The sequence below is a fragment of the Strongylocentrotus purpuratus genome, unplaced genomic scaffold (assembly GCF_000002235.5).
Source record: "Strongylocentrotus purpuratus isolate Spur 01 unplaced genomic scaffold, Spur_5.0 spur5_scaffold_12, whole genome shotgun sequence".
Classification (NCBI taxonomy): domain Eukaryota; kingdom Metazoa; phylum Echinodermata; class Echinoidea; order Camarodonta; family Strongylocentrotidae; genus Strongylocentrotus; species Strongylocentrotus purpuratus.
Genome location: NW_022145597.1, coordinates 14,377,502 through 14,393,460, shown reverse-complemented (window position 1 = coordinate 14,393,460; position 15,959 = coordinate 14,377,502). Strand labels below are relative to the sequence as shown.

General features: G+C 37.2%; 2 protein-coding genes and 1 long non-coding RNA gene across 3 annotated transcripts in view; all 3 read left to right on the top strand.

Moving 5' to 3' along the window:
• Positions 1-5,530: 5,530 nt before the first annotated feature.
• Positions 5,531-15,281, top strand: LOC115918057 (phosphatidylinositol transfer protein alpha isoform-like). Its single transcript, XM_030981380.1, has 8 exons — positions 5,531-5,671; positions 10,948-10,981; positions 11,473-11,621; positions 12,075-12,174; positions 12,967-13,047; positions 14,073-14,153; positions 14,672-14,762; positions 15,274-15,281. The coding sequence occupies exons 1-8, from the start codon at positions 5,640-5,642 to the stop codon at positions 15,279-15,281; spliced, it is 576 nt and encodes a 191-aa protein (XP_030837240.1). The 5' UTR covers positions 5,531-5,639.
• On the top strand, positions 6,369-7,883 carry LOC115922640. The gene is made up of 2 exons (XR_004063523.1): positions 6,369-7,482; positions 7,853-7,883. It is a non-coding gene; the product is annotated as an uncharacterized LOC115922640 (long non-coding RNA).
• The window catches only part of LOC115922639 (phosphatidylinositol transfer protein alpha isoform-like), an 18,912-nt gene continuing 18,230 nt past the window's right edge, over positions 15,278-15,959 (top strand). Inside the window, exon 1 of the mRNA XM_030981886.1 lies at positions 15,278-15,369. Within this exon, the coding sequence (XP_030837746.1) occupies positions 15,310-15,369 (60 nt within the window). The 5' untranslated portion in view covers positions 15,278-15,309. The remainder of the gene's footprint in view (positions 15,370-15,959) is intronic.

The following is a 15,959-nucleotide window of genomic DNA, read 5'->3' as shown; positions in this document are numbered from 1 at the left end:
CCCCCCTCCCGCGCAAAGCGCGAAAGCTTTGACGTTTCATTAAAATTATTAAAGAAAGAAGACGATTCGCTGTACCGTTCTCGACTCGGCTCAAGGGTTTTAGGCACTAAACTACGGTCAGATGAGTATCAAGGGACCCGGGTTAGGGCCCTCGGTTGCGTCCAGGGCCAGAGCCCCGGAAGCTCAGGGGTTTTAGGGGTTTAATTACGGTTTATACCTTATTTTGTTGTGACTTTGGCAGTTAACTGTTTTTCTTTCTTGCTCTCTTTCTTTCCATTTCTCTTTATATACTATTTCAAAAAAGTGGAGGAGAGGGAGGGACCCCGAGGTTCTCGATCCCGCCGTCCCGCGGGCCCTGACTTGTAGGCCCCTAGGCAGCTCAAGAAGCATATTTCTTGCCTGGCTGTAAATTTAGGAATTTGTCATTTTACAACAAACGCATAAAAAAGTATAATTTACTAAAATTCTCGGAAATTTCAGCATTATGTGTAAGCCCCCGTTATGGAATTAGAAATAAACCACGTTTGAATTTTCCCCCCACCCTTCTCCGTACGTTGCTGGCGGGATTAACCGCAACTGATCTATCTCCCCTTCTTTTCAACTTTTTTTTTCTTCTTCCTCTTTTTTGGTTCCTTTTATCTCTCCTTTTTTCCTTTTCCTTCCTTCTCTCTTTTTTATAGCAGGGGCGGGGGAGAGGCAAAGGCCTTTTGCCCTACCCCCATCCCAATTTTCCTTCCCTTTGTCTCCTCTTCAGTGACTGGTCCCTCAGAAACTAGTGCTAAGCCAGTCACAGAATATTCATGATATCAACTGATGCCTGTTAGTGCATTGTAAATTTACATTTTCTTCAAATTTCATTTAAAAATCTTTTCATATTTGATAAATATGGTGCATTGGCATATGGGCTATGGTTGGAGCGTTGGATGCGTTGAACAGCGTTAGTGTATTATGTGTATTTATCATATTCATATTCTGAATATTTTCAGCGAATTGAATAATATTGAAAAGTATGCAATTCATGGTTGTACTCGATAATTCTCACTTAAAGTATTCTCTCTCTTTCTCTCTCTCTCCCTGTTTGCATAAGGAAAATATGAAAATAATATTTTGCCTTGATTAAGAAAAAATGAAAATTGTATCAGTATTAAACAGGGAGAAGGAAAGGGGACGAAATTAATCAATACAAACATTGAAGAATCCAATTCAGTATTCTTTTGTGATGCATAAGAATAAAAGTACATTAAAAGGTGAAATAATAAATTGAAGTGCGATGATAAATCAATTCTTTGACGTTGATTGATTGAATAAAAAAATAATGAAACAATATGGTCTGAAGGTCATATATCTTCGAATATTAGAAAGTTTCATCCACCATCGTGTTGTTGAACACTATTTGCAATTTAATTCTAATGCGGTGACTTGTCGGTTACGAGCAGAAGGTCATTTCAGGCTTCTATATTCTATGATACTATCAACATATATCTGGATAGAGACACTTCGTCACATCAAGCTACGAGAAAGTATATCATCATCTTAAAGAATTCTACTCGAACACCGCATCGAAATTCTTTTCACCCTTTTTTTTCTTCTTCCTCTTTTTGGTCCCTTTTAGCTCTCCTTTCTTCCTTTTCCTTCCTTCTCTCTCTTTTTATTAGCAGGGGCGGGGGAGGGAGGCAAAGGCCTTTTGCCCCATCCCCATCCGCAACTTGTTGGCGGGAAAATTGCAACTGATATCCCCCTTCTTTTCTTTACTTCTTCCTCAATTTTCCTTCCATTTATCTCCTCTTCAGTGACTGGTCCCTCAGAAACTAGTGCTAAGCCAGTCACAGAGAATTCATGATTTCAACTAATGCCTGTTAGTGCATTGTAAATTTGAATTTTCTTCAAATTTCATTTAAAAATCTTTTCATATTTGATAAATATGGTGCATTGGCATATGGGCTATGGTTGGAGCGTTGGATGCGTTGAACAGCCTTGGTGTATTATGTGAATTTATCATATTCATATTCTGAATATTTTCAGCGAATTGAATAATATTGAAAAGGATGCAATTCATAGTTGTACTCGATAATTCTCACTTAACATATTCTCTCTCTCTCTCTCTCTGTCTTGCATAAGAAAATATGAAAATAATATTTTGCCTTGATTAAGAAAAATTAAAAATTGTATCAGTATTAGACAGGGAGAACAATTCAGTGTTCTTTCGTGATGCATAAGAATGAAAGTACATTAAAATGTGAAATAATAAGTTGAAGAGCGATGATAAATCAATTCTTTGACGTTGATTGATTGAATAAAAAATAATGAAACCATATGGTCTGAAGGTCATATATCTTCGAATATTAGAAAGTTTCATCCACCATCGTGTTGTTGAACACTATTTGCAATTTAATTCTAATGCGGTGACTTGTCGGTTACGAGCAGAAGGTCATGGCAGGCTTCTATATTCTATAATACTATCAACAGATATCTGGATAGAAACACTTCGGCACATCAAGCTACGAGTCAGAGAGTATATCATCATCTCACAGAATTCTACTCGAACACCGCATCGAAATTCTTTTCACCCTTTTTTTTCGTCTTCCTCTTTTTTTGGTCCCTTTTAGCTCTCCTTTCTTCCTTTTCCTTCCTTCTCTCTTTTTTTTAGCGGGGGCGGGGGAGGTAAAGGCCTTTTGCCCCAACCCGGGCAACCCCACATCCGCAACTTGTTGGCGGGAAAATTGCAACTGATATCCCCCTTCTTTTCTTTACTTCTTCCTCAATTTTCCTTCCATTTATCTCCTCTTTAGTGACTGGTCCCTCAGAAACTAGTGCTAAGCCAGTCACAGAGAATTCATGATTTCAACTAATGCCTGTTAGTGCATTGTAAATTTGAATTTTCTTCAAATTTCATTTAAAAATCTTTTCATATTTGATAAATATGGTGCATTGGCATATGGGCTATGGTTGGAGCGTTGGATGCGTTGAACAGCCTTGGTGTATTATGTGAATTTATCATATTCATATTCTGAATATTTTCAGCGAATTGAATAATATTGAAAAGGATGCAATTCATAGTTGTACTCGATAATTCTCACTTAACATATTCTCTCTCTCTCTCTGTCTTGCATAAGAAAATATGAAAATAATATTTTGCCTTGATTAAGAAAAATTAAAAATTGTATCAGTATTAGACAGGGAAAACAATTCAGTGTTCTTTCGTGATGCATAAGAATGAAAGTACATTAAAATGTGAAATAATAAGTTGAAGAGCGATGATAAATCAATTCTTTGACGTTGATTGATTGAATAAAAAATAATGAAACCATATGGTCTGAAGGTCATATATCTTCGAATATTAGAAAGTTTCATCCACCATCGTGTTGTTGAACACTATTTGCAATTTAATTCTAATGCGGTGACTTGTCGGTTACGAGCAGAAGGTCATGGCAGGCTTCTATATTCTATAATACTATCAACAGATATCTGGATAGAAACACTTCGGCACATCAAGCTACGAGTCAGAGAGTATATCATCATCTCACAGAATTCTACTCGAACACCGCATCGAAATTCTTTTCACCCTTTTTTTTCGTCTTCCTCTTTTTTTGGTCCCTTTTAGCTCTCCTTTCTTCCTTTTCCTTCCTTCTCTCTTTTTTTTAGCGGGGGCGGGGGAGGTAAAGGCCTTTTGCCCCAACCCGGGCAACCCCACATCCGCAACTTGTTGGCGGGAAAATTGCAACTGATATCCCCCTTCTTTTCTCTACTTCTTCCTCAATTGTCCTTCCCTTTATCTCCTTTTTTCCTTTTTTTCTTTCCATTTCCTTCCTTCCTTCTCTCTTATTTTGTTTTATTGGGGGGAGGCAACAGCCTGGGAGGCAAGGCCCTTTCGCCCCCCCCCCCCGATCTTCTTCTTCCCCCTTTTCTTTTCTTCTTCCTCTTCTTTCGTTCCCTTTCTCTCCTCTTGCCCTTTCCCTTCTTTGCCTTCTCTCTCTCTCTCTCTTGCGGAAGGGGGGGGGGGGGGGGCAAGGCCCGCTCACCCCCGCTGGATCCGCGCCTGCATCTACCTTATATCTACTAACGTTAGACCCTAATAATGGATCTAGAAGATTGATTGACCTGGTCTCAGAGACGGGTAAACTTTTTTTTTTCTCAATTACTTGGTCTAACCATGAAAACCGTCTTATTTTACTTTAGATTTTCAAACAGTAACAGTTACGACCTAAATTAGGCCTAAGGACAGGGCCGTACTCTACATTTTAATAACAAATTAACGTTAACGTTAGACTTAACTTAAACTGTTGTTTCTCTGTGATACAAGTGGGAAAGGAACACTTTTTTTTCAAACAAAAAAAAAATCTTTCCCCTTTTTTTTTCCTTTTTTTCCCCCCTTCTTTTTTCCCTTCTTTTTCCGGGGAGGGGGCTGCCCCCGGGCCCCCTGGATCCGCCACTGATCACGGGGATAAAAGTTCACAGATATGTAACAAGTAAATTTCTAAGAGGGAAAATGCCAACTTAAATAAATGATAACGATAAAATACCAAGGAATTTAGGAGTTTCATGGGTACCAATTTAATGGAAATTTGTATTAAAATAAGAGCCCTCGTCAGCACTAAAAGAGCCCCCGTGAGAAGACAATAGCTTAACTGTGGCGAGGGAGGTCGGCTCCACAATCCGATAAAAACGGTTAATGTCCTACAATGACATGTCCAGTTTTAGCTTATCTTTCATGAATTATACTAACCTAAAGAAATTAACGTCAGTTTTTTTAAGCGGGATGGTTCAGATCAATTGCACAAAATAAAAAGAAAGAAAGAAAGAAAAGGTTGCTACATGCATGTATTACTCAGTGCACAAAGCAGCAATTAAAATAGTTACTGTCACACAATGCAGCAATTAAACTATCACTCTCATTGAAAAATAATTATCATTTCAGACTGTAGTGAAGGGGATTTCGGCTTTATTGTTTACATATCATGTATTTACAATGTATGTAATAAGCGTCTTTAAAAATAAAACATATAACAACAGCTTTGTAAATGCGATTATAAAATAGCACGTGCTATGCGAGCCTACCCCCATAAGGTTGACAATTTTAAACTGTGATACAAAGTTAAGCTCAGTTCAGTTAAGATTACTGTCAAAAATTCCTATTAAACAAATTAAATGGAATGAAAGATTCCAAGTTTTAAGCTTTACATTCATACTAAATGTAGCTGCTAGTTTTGCTAGTTTCCTACCCTTATCCCTTCCATTTTTTTTAGAAAATATTGTTTAATGAAGTATTATGAACCGTGAGCAACAAGAGACGGCTACCTTTTTAAGAAGTGTGAAGGTCGTGCATTGAGCAAAGTAGTGACAGTCTTGAAAAGATTTTGTTTAATATTTGTTTTAGGAAAAAGAAATGCAACACAATGCAGTATATTCCAATGATAAATACTGCTCAGTCGTTCGGCATTGTAGATACGCCCACACAATCTATCATGGCTGACTTGTCATGCATTCAACCATGGACTTAATTTCTTGAGAACGAAACATTCATAGCGTTCAGTATTACAGGTAGATCGCAACTTTGCCTGGAGCAGTGCAGGACTCATACCGTTCAGGAACATCTTCTTCTCGAGCATCGTTAACTTGGGGAGGTACGACAGGAGATCAAGATGGCAGCACCAGGCCCACTTTATACAGAATTGTACGTATTACATTAAACCATCCAAGCAAGTAACTTGTTGGGCAAGTCAGAGGTACATGTATGTAGACATTTTGGCCAATATTCTAGAAAGATTTGAACCATGGGTTTAGGCATTTGCTTTAAAAAATTAGGTTTTACAAACCTAACAAAGGATGTTAAGAATTTTGAGAATACGGGCTTTTGTGTCCCATTTTGTGTCCCATTTTTGTTGTCATATTGTGCCTCAAGTATAATGGGATAATGAGCGATTTTAGTTGACAGAAACGTCTCAATTTCCGTTAAGTTGGTCTTGTTCAATATATTGTGGTAAAATTACTATAATCATCAGTTAAACTAAAATATTTGAAGGGGTAAAATTGTTGTATTCCTCCCATTTTACCATTTTCGGTGTTATCGTATTTTATGTAAGGCCCTGGAAAATAGGCCTCCCTCAAAATTGTGTATACATATATCTTGTTAGTATTGTCATATATTTTACACACCAGTATCTTAAAAAGTTTGGACATTCTTCAGCGCTTGCTGCAAAGATGCAGAAACCCAACCCCTGTTTTCAAGAAGTAGTAACTCATATTGTGCCCTCTCCCCAAAACGAAACCAAATCGAAGGCGTTGGTCATGTTAGTGGTTTCTGCCTGATAGCATCAGTGCTATACATGATGCTTCACAGTAAACACCTATATACAACTATTAATCTCTTTCAAGTCTGGCTGTCTAAGTTAATTATTATGTTCAATTCATATATTACATTGTTGTGCTGCAAATCGTGTTTAATGATGAAGTGAATGTTATTAGTGATTTTAGAAGCAATTAAGTGTATTTTATAAAACCAGATTTATTGTTCAGAGATGCAGGCTTAACATATGTATCTACGTGACATGTATCTATTGTATGGTGTTAGTTATATTTATGAAGCATTTATATTATATAAGGGTCGTATTATTATGTAGTAGAAGTAGTAAATCTTTATATTCATACTAAGCCAGTTTAAACCAACTAGTGTGAACACACCTCATAATGTGTGTATGCTTAACGTGAGATGTATAGTGACTAGTTCATACCCCACTATACCAGCAGAGCAAAAAAAGTAGTAGTAAAGTTAATCCTGATACCAATTCAATAGTCTGTGCATTGGGAGAAGTTTCTCTGGTCTTTATCAGAGATAACTGTGACATGTTATGACTAATGACTTTTTGGTCAGCCGTAGTCCACCAACTGGAGAAATGAGGGAATATCGTAGAAAAGAGAGAACTTTGGTTCATAGTTCAAGATTCAGGTCTTTGATAAATGAGTTGTTATGCATTTGTAGTCTCTCTCTCTCTCTCTCTCTCTCTCTCTTTCTCTCTTTCTCTTTCGCTCATGTCTCTCTCTTTTCCTCCCTCTCATTTCTGGTTTCCCTCTTTAACTGTTAATACCATAGTTGAAGATTGAGTGTGGTTTTGTTAGAATATACTCCTTGTATCTTTTATTATACTTTTGTCACTGATATCGAGAAGAGTTTTGTTAGAATTGAGAAAGTAATTTGGTATTATTTTAGAACAGGATTTTAGGGTTACTGCGACTATAGACAGGTCGGGATATGGGAGAAAGTTGGGTTATTGTGTAAAAAGACACAAAACGACTTTTAACTGGTTCACCTTGGTCTATAATTACATTTAGCCGTGTTTAGATTAGAAGATAAACAGTCAGATGCCTATACCAATGTTGTTATGAACTTAGAGTAGCTGTGTTCATATTCATATTTAATCCGTATTACTTGTATTTAGTCTCATTATTGGAATATGTTATTCCATATTTATCTTTATGTTATTAAAGGTAAAGACTAGTATTGGAAACGCCGCAATTTCAAAAAATGAAATGGAAACTCTCATTACCAATCATGTGAAAGAATATGTTTTGACTAATACATGATGATAAAAAATTTGCCGGGAAACCGCATACTAGTTCATATGTTTGGTAAATTTGTTTCTCTCATGCTCTGTGAGAGATATAGGGTAGTCCCATATACATCTTTCTGTGTATAGTGCTTGTAACTTTACGAAGAATGGGCCAAATTTCTTATTATTTTGATGATTCCAGAACCTTGCAGATGCTAGATGCTAGATGATCAACCTTTTCTGATCGATTCCACAACGTTTCTTTCACAATGCAATCGCATGACCATTACTGGCCTTTACCTTTAAAGATCAGTTCTGTACATGATGCTTCACAGTAAACACCTATTCTGACCAGCCTCTTCATTTCGTTTCAGAATTGATAATTTTTACCCCCGGACCGGGGTAACATTTATATTTGTAAAAACACTTCCAGGTTATAGGTAATTAATCTCTTTCCACTCTGTATCTCGCGATTCTTCCATAGTAACATATTAAGAAAGTGACAGATAAACTGTAAAAGCAGAGGGATAGGGCATGATTTTTAAACATTGTTTTGATATCACATTAATTTATTCACTGGCACTGCAAGGAAACATAGAGTAAATATGAAAAAGGATCTACAGCGTTAAAGATAAACTTGAGTTCTGGTAATGCGATTGCATTGTTAAAGAAAAGGTGTGGAATGGATCAGAAAAGTTGATCATATAGCATGTAAGTAATGGTGTGTAATGCAAGGTTCTGGAGTCATCAAAATCATCATAAATTTGGCAGAGTCTTGGTAAAGTTACAATCACTTACACAGAAAGATGTATATGGGACAACACCAGGCGCGTACGCAGGATTTTTTTCAAGGGGGGGGGGGGGTTGACATTTATAAATCGGGCCGAAAATTTCGCAACGACTCAGCCAGCCGCTGAATAAGCGGGGGGGGGGGGGGGGGGGGGGGGGGGGGGTAAGAGGACACTCTTTTTTTTTTTTTTGGTCTCCAAATTTGAAACATTGACATTTTGCTCCGTTTGGGGGGGGGTAAGGTGACCTTTTTTAGGTCAGCCATGGGAATAATTTTTTTTTTTTTTTTTTTAATAATTAATTTATTTTTTGTTAATAATTATTAAAAAAAAAAAAAATCCGAAGGGGGGAGGGGTTTTAGGGGGTTATGGGGGGGTTTACACACATAAAAATACCAAAGGGGGGGTTTAACCCCCCCCCCCCGCCCCCTGTGTACGCGCCTGGACAACACACATGGTGTCGGGGCTAGTACTACCCTGATTTCCTTATCTTTCTATGCTCATTACTCAGCCAGTATACATTTTCTTCCAAAATTGTTTGGCACATGACATTTATTTGTTATTTTGAACATTCAGTGTAAGTTTCGTTAGATTCTGTGAGAATTCATTTTCTTTTTTTTACCAGAACTCAAGTTTATCTTTAATGTATGCGCGTGCGTGTGTATTTATGTGTGCTCATTTGAAGCAAGCTGTTTTTTGTCAGATGATATAGTTTGTTGATTGCGGAAGAACCCTTTCATATGCAGGTATTATGAATAGTTTCAGGTAAACCTATCAGAACGATTGTGATTCGTGTGACTGGACGCTTAACACAAATAAAACTGTCACTATGCGTCAAATAGCACTAACCATCACGATATTGTCCAGCACAAGTCTTACAACGATATCATGTAAACTTCTTCATATCAAATTTGAAATCAGCTATGTTGAAAACGTGAGCGTATTATAATCTTTAGTTAAAGGTCTTTGTAGCCTCCAAAGAATCAACGTTCTTTTCAAAAGATTCGACTCGCGTAGTTAATAACTATTGTAATATCCAATTCAGACGCATTCAAGGACAACCTCTTTCAGTTGATGCAGTGATCTGTAAAGTTGTTTTTAGACTATTTCATAAAAGAGGGACTGACGAAAGGTTGAAATCCCTTTCCTTATCTCAATTCCAAACAAGGACATCAATCCAGCATTTGTGTGCTTATTTGCATGACAGAAGACGTGTGTGATTTTTGTTTCTTGGGGCCAAGAAGGGCGTAACATAAAAGCACTTCGATGGTACTCCTGTTAAAGATATTACAAAGTTTTGGTATGGGGTCATGACTTTGGTTCAAATGAATATATTAGAAGCATATGCGATTTTACAATATTCAATGATCGTTGTCGCGGCTGAAATCGAGTCTAAAGTGATGAAATCGTAAATGAGATTGAGATTAGAATATACTTTTTTTGGTGGACAGTTGCTAAAATCAATTTTGATTTATCATTATTGATTTACTAGGCGTTGTGGCGTGCGCCTGTAATCCAGCTTACAGTGGTAGTTACAAACTGATTCAGCCGAGAACGCAGGTTCGAAACTGAGTCACGTCTTTCGGATGGTGACGTTAAAAGTCGGTCCCCAGACGTAAATAATCATATCTGATTGATACACGTCTGTAAAAACCCAAATACACACACACACACATAAATAATATACTCTTTTATGTCGTATAGCGCCCTCTCAAGACTAATATTTCTTTAGCTTCACAACAATGTTGTGAATGTAAAATCATATTCTATATAATAATATTAACATGCAGATTATTTTATGTATTGATTTTGTTATTGTTTGTGAAAAGCAATGGAGAAAATAAAATATCATTGAAAACACAAAAAAATGTTGTTGTTCTTACTACAGTCGACCAATTTGCTATTCCCGTTTGGAAATTATATATCAGAACTACATATTTTGAGATTTTCATGGTCGCAGCTATCATGGAATGGTCTTAGGCGCTATTTGAAATATTTGAAATTTACCGGGAGCACCGGTAAATTGTTGATTATTCAATTTCTCGAAAGCAAAAGCGTTTTAGGGGTTAATTTTTTTAGTGCTTATAATACATCCACAGGGGCATCCAAATATATCAACATTTTAAAGAATTACTATCAACCAAATTTTCAATTTTTTTTTCACGAGACTGACGGCCACCCGCGGGACCGTCATCTCACGTGCAGTCAGTCTACATGGTTTTCTCTATTTTAAATGATCACAAAACACTCACACACACACGCATATACAGTGTAAAATTTGTTTTAAAATTGTATAACCTATCTCTTGTAAAAGACACTGAAATCTATGCCTATAGATATGCAGCCTATCTAGTACCTAATTGATCTTTGACAATATTTTTAAGTGAAACCATTAATATGTGAGGGACTGTAACTTTCGAGCGAAATAACTTTACTCTTACTTTGTTTCTTTGCCTTTTTTTTTCTTTTTCCGGGAGGTCGCCCTCCTGAAATAATTTCCAGTCTTTGAGGTGGCGTTTCCCCCATACCTCCCGATTCATTTGACCATCTGCATAACGACACATCTAGTTATGTAATTATTCCTACGACTATTAATTCTTTCTTTTTATTTACAGCCGCATAGTTCTTCCTTATGTATCTCTTGATGAGGTAGGTATAATATGGTTTATTCTTTTAAGGGTAAAATTATATAAAGGGAAATAATTCATATTATTTTCTATTTTAGCAATACACCTCAGGAGAGTAGTGCTGATAATTCATATCCACATAGACTAAGAAAACATTATTTCTGCCGACTTGTAGAATGAAATAGTGGAAGCAAACTGAGATAATATAAACCTTATCAAATTAAAACAAAAATGAACAAAACAAAACAAATCTTCATCCGAAGTTTGAGCTTTAGAGGCCTAGATGGCCTTTAAGAATCATTCACGTTCTTGAAATTACAAACGACAGTTGATTTTTATTGTAAATATCCGGTCATCTTTTCTTCGCCTGACTGGCATAATTATATTCCGAGTGGATGAATAACGGGGGGTGAGGGAGTGTTACTCGTAATATGGTTTAAGCAAAGTTATTGTTAACAGAACATTTCTTCTAATTTCATTCTGTTTGTTTTTTCTTTTCATCTTTCCACCAAGATCCAAATCGGGCTACTGTACACTTTATGTAAGACCTCCCTCGCGGAGACGGGCGGTGCCGAAGGGGTAGAGATTATAGTGAATGAGCCGCGGACAACTGATACTGGAGAAGAATGCCAATACTACCACAAGATACTTCACTTGGCATCGTAAGTTACATATTTTTAGGGAGGGAATCTATGAACTCACAGTTTTTAACAACCATCAAGTCTGAAACATACAAGTTGTAAATAACTGGAAATAGAAATATCAAAATCTTTAAGACTATTCCTATTAATACAATTTCACGTCATTTGATCCACAGTCCTCCTTTCCAAAAATATTAATCGGAAAGTTCTTGGCATCCACGTAACAGTGATATTTTTGTGGTTTTCCGGCGAGGCGTTTTTAAATGTCATATTTTAGGTTTCATGCGCACCCTTTACGCATGGTTTTTGTTACCCTATATTTTCTTTACACACCCAAATGGTTTACCTATTAGAATGCAAGTTTTTTTTTTTTTTATTAGGTTAATTTTTTACATTTTACCTAGAAAAAACTTTTCAGGTTATTGTTATTCTTTTAACACGATCGTTTTGTTTTCTATTTTGATCTCATTCCAGAAAAGTTCCTCGTGTTATAAGGATGCTCGCACCGAAGGGCGCCTTGGAAATACACGACATAACAACGGACACTTATCCGAAAATCCGCACAGCCTATACTGTAAATAACAATACGTTTGAAGTTTAAGCGAAGTGCCATCTCCATACATACATGTATGGTTTTTTCACATACAGAAAATGCAAGCTTTCCAGTTACGGGGGCATCCCCCTCAAAAAGAAAAATATGTGTAATATACATGACATGGTGCTAATTCTGCAGTTCATGGTGAAAATAGTGTAGCAATATAAACATAAAGTTATACGTACCTCCTAGTTAACTAATGTATAAGAATAAACTTTCTTTCCAACATAGTTCATTTCTTCATAAACAAGACAATAATTTGCTCAGATGTTACTTTGAGGCAAACCCTCGATCACTGTGAATATCTGAGCTGCCCTTTTCATTGTATATATGAGGGGTGTTAAATAGATGAGAATATCTGTATAATGGTATGGGTCTCCAAGCATTGCGGGACATCGGCATCGTGGGTTGGGGAAGGGGGAGACTGGGCACCGGTCTTATTCAACTTTTGAATTGCAAAACGCCATTAATGAAAAAGAGAGTGTAGAAGATACCGTAGAGTATTCCTTTTACGTTTACTTTTCCTGTATATATAAGACAAGTATCAGTTGTGTTCCTTAAAGATACTATAACCCTTTTGCAGCCAACATCAAATTCTGTAGAACTTTGCAGGAATTATAAATATGTCATGTATGTCCTATCTTTAAACTGTAAACGTTAGCAGTGTCTTAGTATTCAAATTATGCAAGGAAACCCGTTTACTTGCTAGATTTCACCGTCAGACACTATTGATAGGTTTATTTTTTTATTTTTTCATTTTTACGAAAACAGAATCCAGATTACATGAAAGATGGATTTCACGTTGACGTTCAGAAAATATTCAAGGACAATGACAAAGCAACTGAGGAAAACGTAAGTATATAATTGCTCATTCGGAGCATGGCAACAAGACCCGTAGTTTTCTGTAGGAGCCTTTTGTTCTGGTGGTGTTTTTTAATAAAACCCAAGTACAGTGTAATTTTGATGAATGATACGTTATGTAACTAGAACCTGAAAGAACAGATTATTAAACAAGTCTCCTCATTTAACTACCTCAGCACCATGATCACCGAGGATGCCAGATGTGAGACAGAGATCAAGAGAAGGATAGCTCTCGCTAAATCTGCATTTCCAAAGTTAGGCAAAATTCTGACAAATCGAACAATGAGTATGAGGACCAGAATAAGAGTATTGAATTGTTACATCTACCCGGTACTTATGTATGGAAGTGAAACATGGACTTTAGCCTCTGATACTTAAAAGCGTTTGGAAAGTTGCGAAATGTGGTTTTTAAGAAGAATGATGAAAATCCCCTGGACTGACAAAGTTAGTAATAAGGAAGTTCTTACACGAGCTGGAGTGCAAAGGAAAATGGTACGTGAGATGTTGATTAGGCAGTTGAAGTTCATGGGTCACGTTACACGTAAGAAGGCCTAGAGAATCTTGCTCTGACAGGGAGAATTATGGGAAGAAGGAGTAGGGGAAGAAGGAGGATACTTTGGATGGACAGTCTGCAGAAATTGTCGGAAGAGAGAGAGGAGTGAAAGAACTGGGAGTGGTACTAACACAGAAGGCTAGAAGCCGAGTGTTGTAGAACAGCATGATTGCCAAAGACAAACGATATGGCACTTAGAGAGAGAGAGAGAGACGTTATCGACTTTATTTTGTTAGCTAATTACAAGGTAGAAATTGAGAGCTCATCGGATATTGTATTAACATGATGGAATCCTCCTAACTTCTTTACCGTTTCCTAAATGTGTCCCTTGTTTCAACCTCTGCCTTCATATCATTGTCGTAATAACAAAACATCTTCGACTCGCGATTTTCCCTACTTAAAGAGAGGTGCTTTTTTAGGATATTGTAATGGAAATTGAGGTTTACTTTTGTTACTTTTGAAGGTGTTCAACCTCGATGACGAGAAAAGGGCGAAGACATTGACAATTAAAATCGACATCGTAAATGATCAAGTGAGCCAAACGGTAAACGAAACAAAAACTATATCACCATAAACATATCTGAATGTATTCAATTCCGATATACATGTACTTACATATGTACCTAATTGTATGTATAATATATACACTGTTGGTCATAAAGGTGGAATAATTATTTTTACCTCAATTTATGGAAGGATATTGACAATGATCTATTCCTAATAGATCTAGATAATAGTATACATTCTCAGATGGTATTGAATAATAATTTGCGTAACTGCTAAAGCATGTGTGTGCTACTACTTCTCGTTCTATGAGGAGTATAATGAAAAGTAACTGTCTTTCTATTACTAGGGAATTTGTTATTTCCTCAATAAATTTGTCTCATTGAAACAATCGATATCATCACATTGTGTCATAGAATTAAATTTAATTCTAATATTGAACAATTTTAAATTTGGTTTCCAGGATATTTGAGTAAGTAATATTCTTTGATCTTGGTTTTTTTGTTAGAAATCCAGCGAAAAATCATAAAAAACATTGTTGCTCCTTTCTTTGTACAGGATTACTCAGAAGATACGGACCCGATTAAGTTCCGTCTGGAAAAAATAAGTCGTGGACCTCTGACAGCTGACTGGAAGGTAAACGTCTCACGCTTTCTCTCTCTCTCTCTCTCTCTGTCTCTCTCTCCGTTTATCTTCTCATTCTTTTTCTTCTTTTCCTTTCTTTCTCCTTCTTCTTCTTCTTTTCCCCCTCTTTTTTCTATTGTTTCACCTTCCTCTACTTCTTTTTCAGTATTTATCCCTATTCATTCTCTTGTTACATTCACTTCTCCTCTCTCTCTCTCTCTCTCTCTCTCTCTTTCTCTTACCCACTCTCTCACTAACTCTTTCTCCCTCTATCTCTCTCTCTCTCTTTTGCTCTCTTTTTTACACACTCTCTCTCTCTCTCTCTTTCTCACCCACTCTTTCACTTACTCTCTCCCTCTCTCTCTCTTTCTTTTCTATCCCTCTCTCTCATCCACTCTTTTACTTATTCTCTCTCTCTCTCTCTTTCTTTCTTTCACCTTTTCTCTCTCTCTCTCTCTCTCTCTTTCTTTCTCTCCTAAGTTTTTCGTTGATATGACGTATTAAATATCGTATTTTCTTTCATTTTTCTTCTTCAGGACACTGAAACAAAGTTCCTGACGGTGTACATATTTATGGAAATTGAATTCAAGTGGTTCGGGCTGCAAGAAAAGGTTCAGAAAGACATCAGCAGGGTAAGATAGCCACATTTAATAAATGACACCTTCAAAGATTAAAGAGGCGATAATTGCCACCAATGCATAATGCCTAGGTCACATTTGCCGCGGGGGCCGTGCGGTCTAAGATATCTACGGCCAATAGCAATTACAGGGGCGCCGCAGCATTCCCAAGGTGACATACGGTAGCGGACACATAAGTTAGCCGCACGGCGTATTTTTAATTTGTGGGGACAGAAAATCTGCGGCTGCCGTACGGCCTTTGAAGTGATGACGCACGGTCGCCTTAGGGCGTCCCTGCGGAGGTCCTAGGTCTTTGAACAATACTAAGGCAGACGCAAGGTAGCCGCAAGGTGCGCGCAAGGCGGTCGAAGGGGGACCATGCGGCGACCGTGCGGCCAGACTGATTCTACCGCTTCACCCCTGGATTATTCTTAGTTTCCTTTATTGTAAAGGCTGTATTTGTTTCCACTATACCACACAGAGCTACGTGCGCTTCCACTATTCGTTACAAACACATACAAACACGCACGCTCGCGTACACACGCACGCACAAACACACGCACACACACTTATACATACTTGCACAACACACTCACCAACTCATA

Bases quoted from the DNA above. Each gene is read 5' to 3' on its own strand.
- LOC115918057 (XM_030981380.1), top strand. From the start codon at position 5,640: ATGGCAGCACCAGGCCCACTTTATACAGAATT. The intron at 13,048-14,072 runs GTAAGTATATAA...TTACTTTTGAAG, and splicing joins ACAAAGCAACTGAGGAAAAC to GTGTTCAACCTCGATGACGA. The intron at 14,154-14,671 runs GTAAACGAAACA...TTCTTTGTACAG, and splicing joins ATGATCAAGTGAGCCAAACG to GATTACTCAGAAGATACGGA.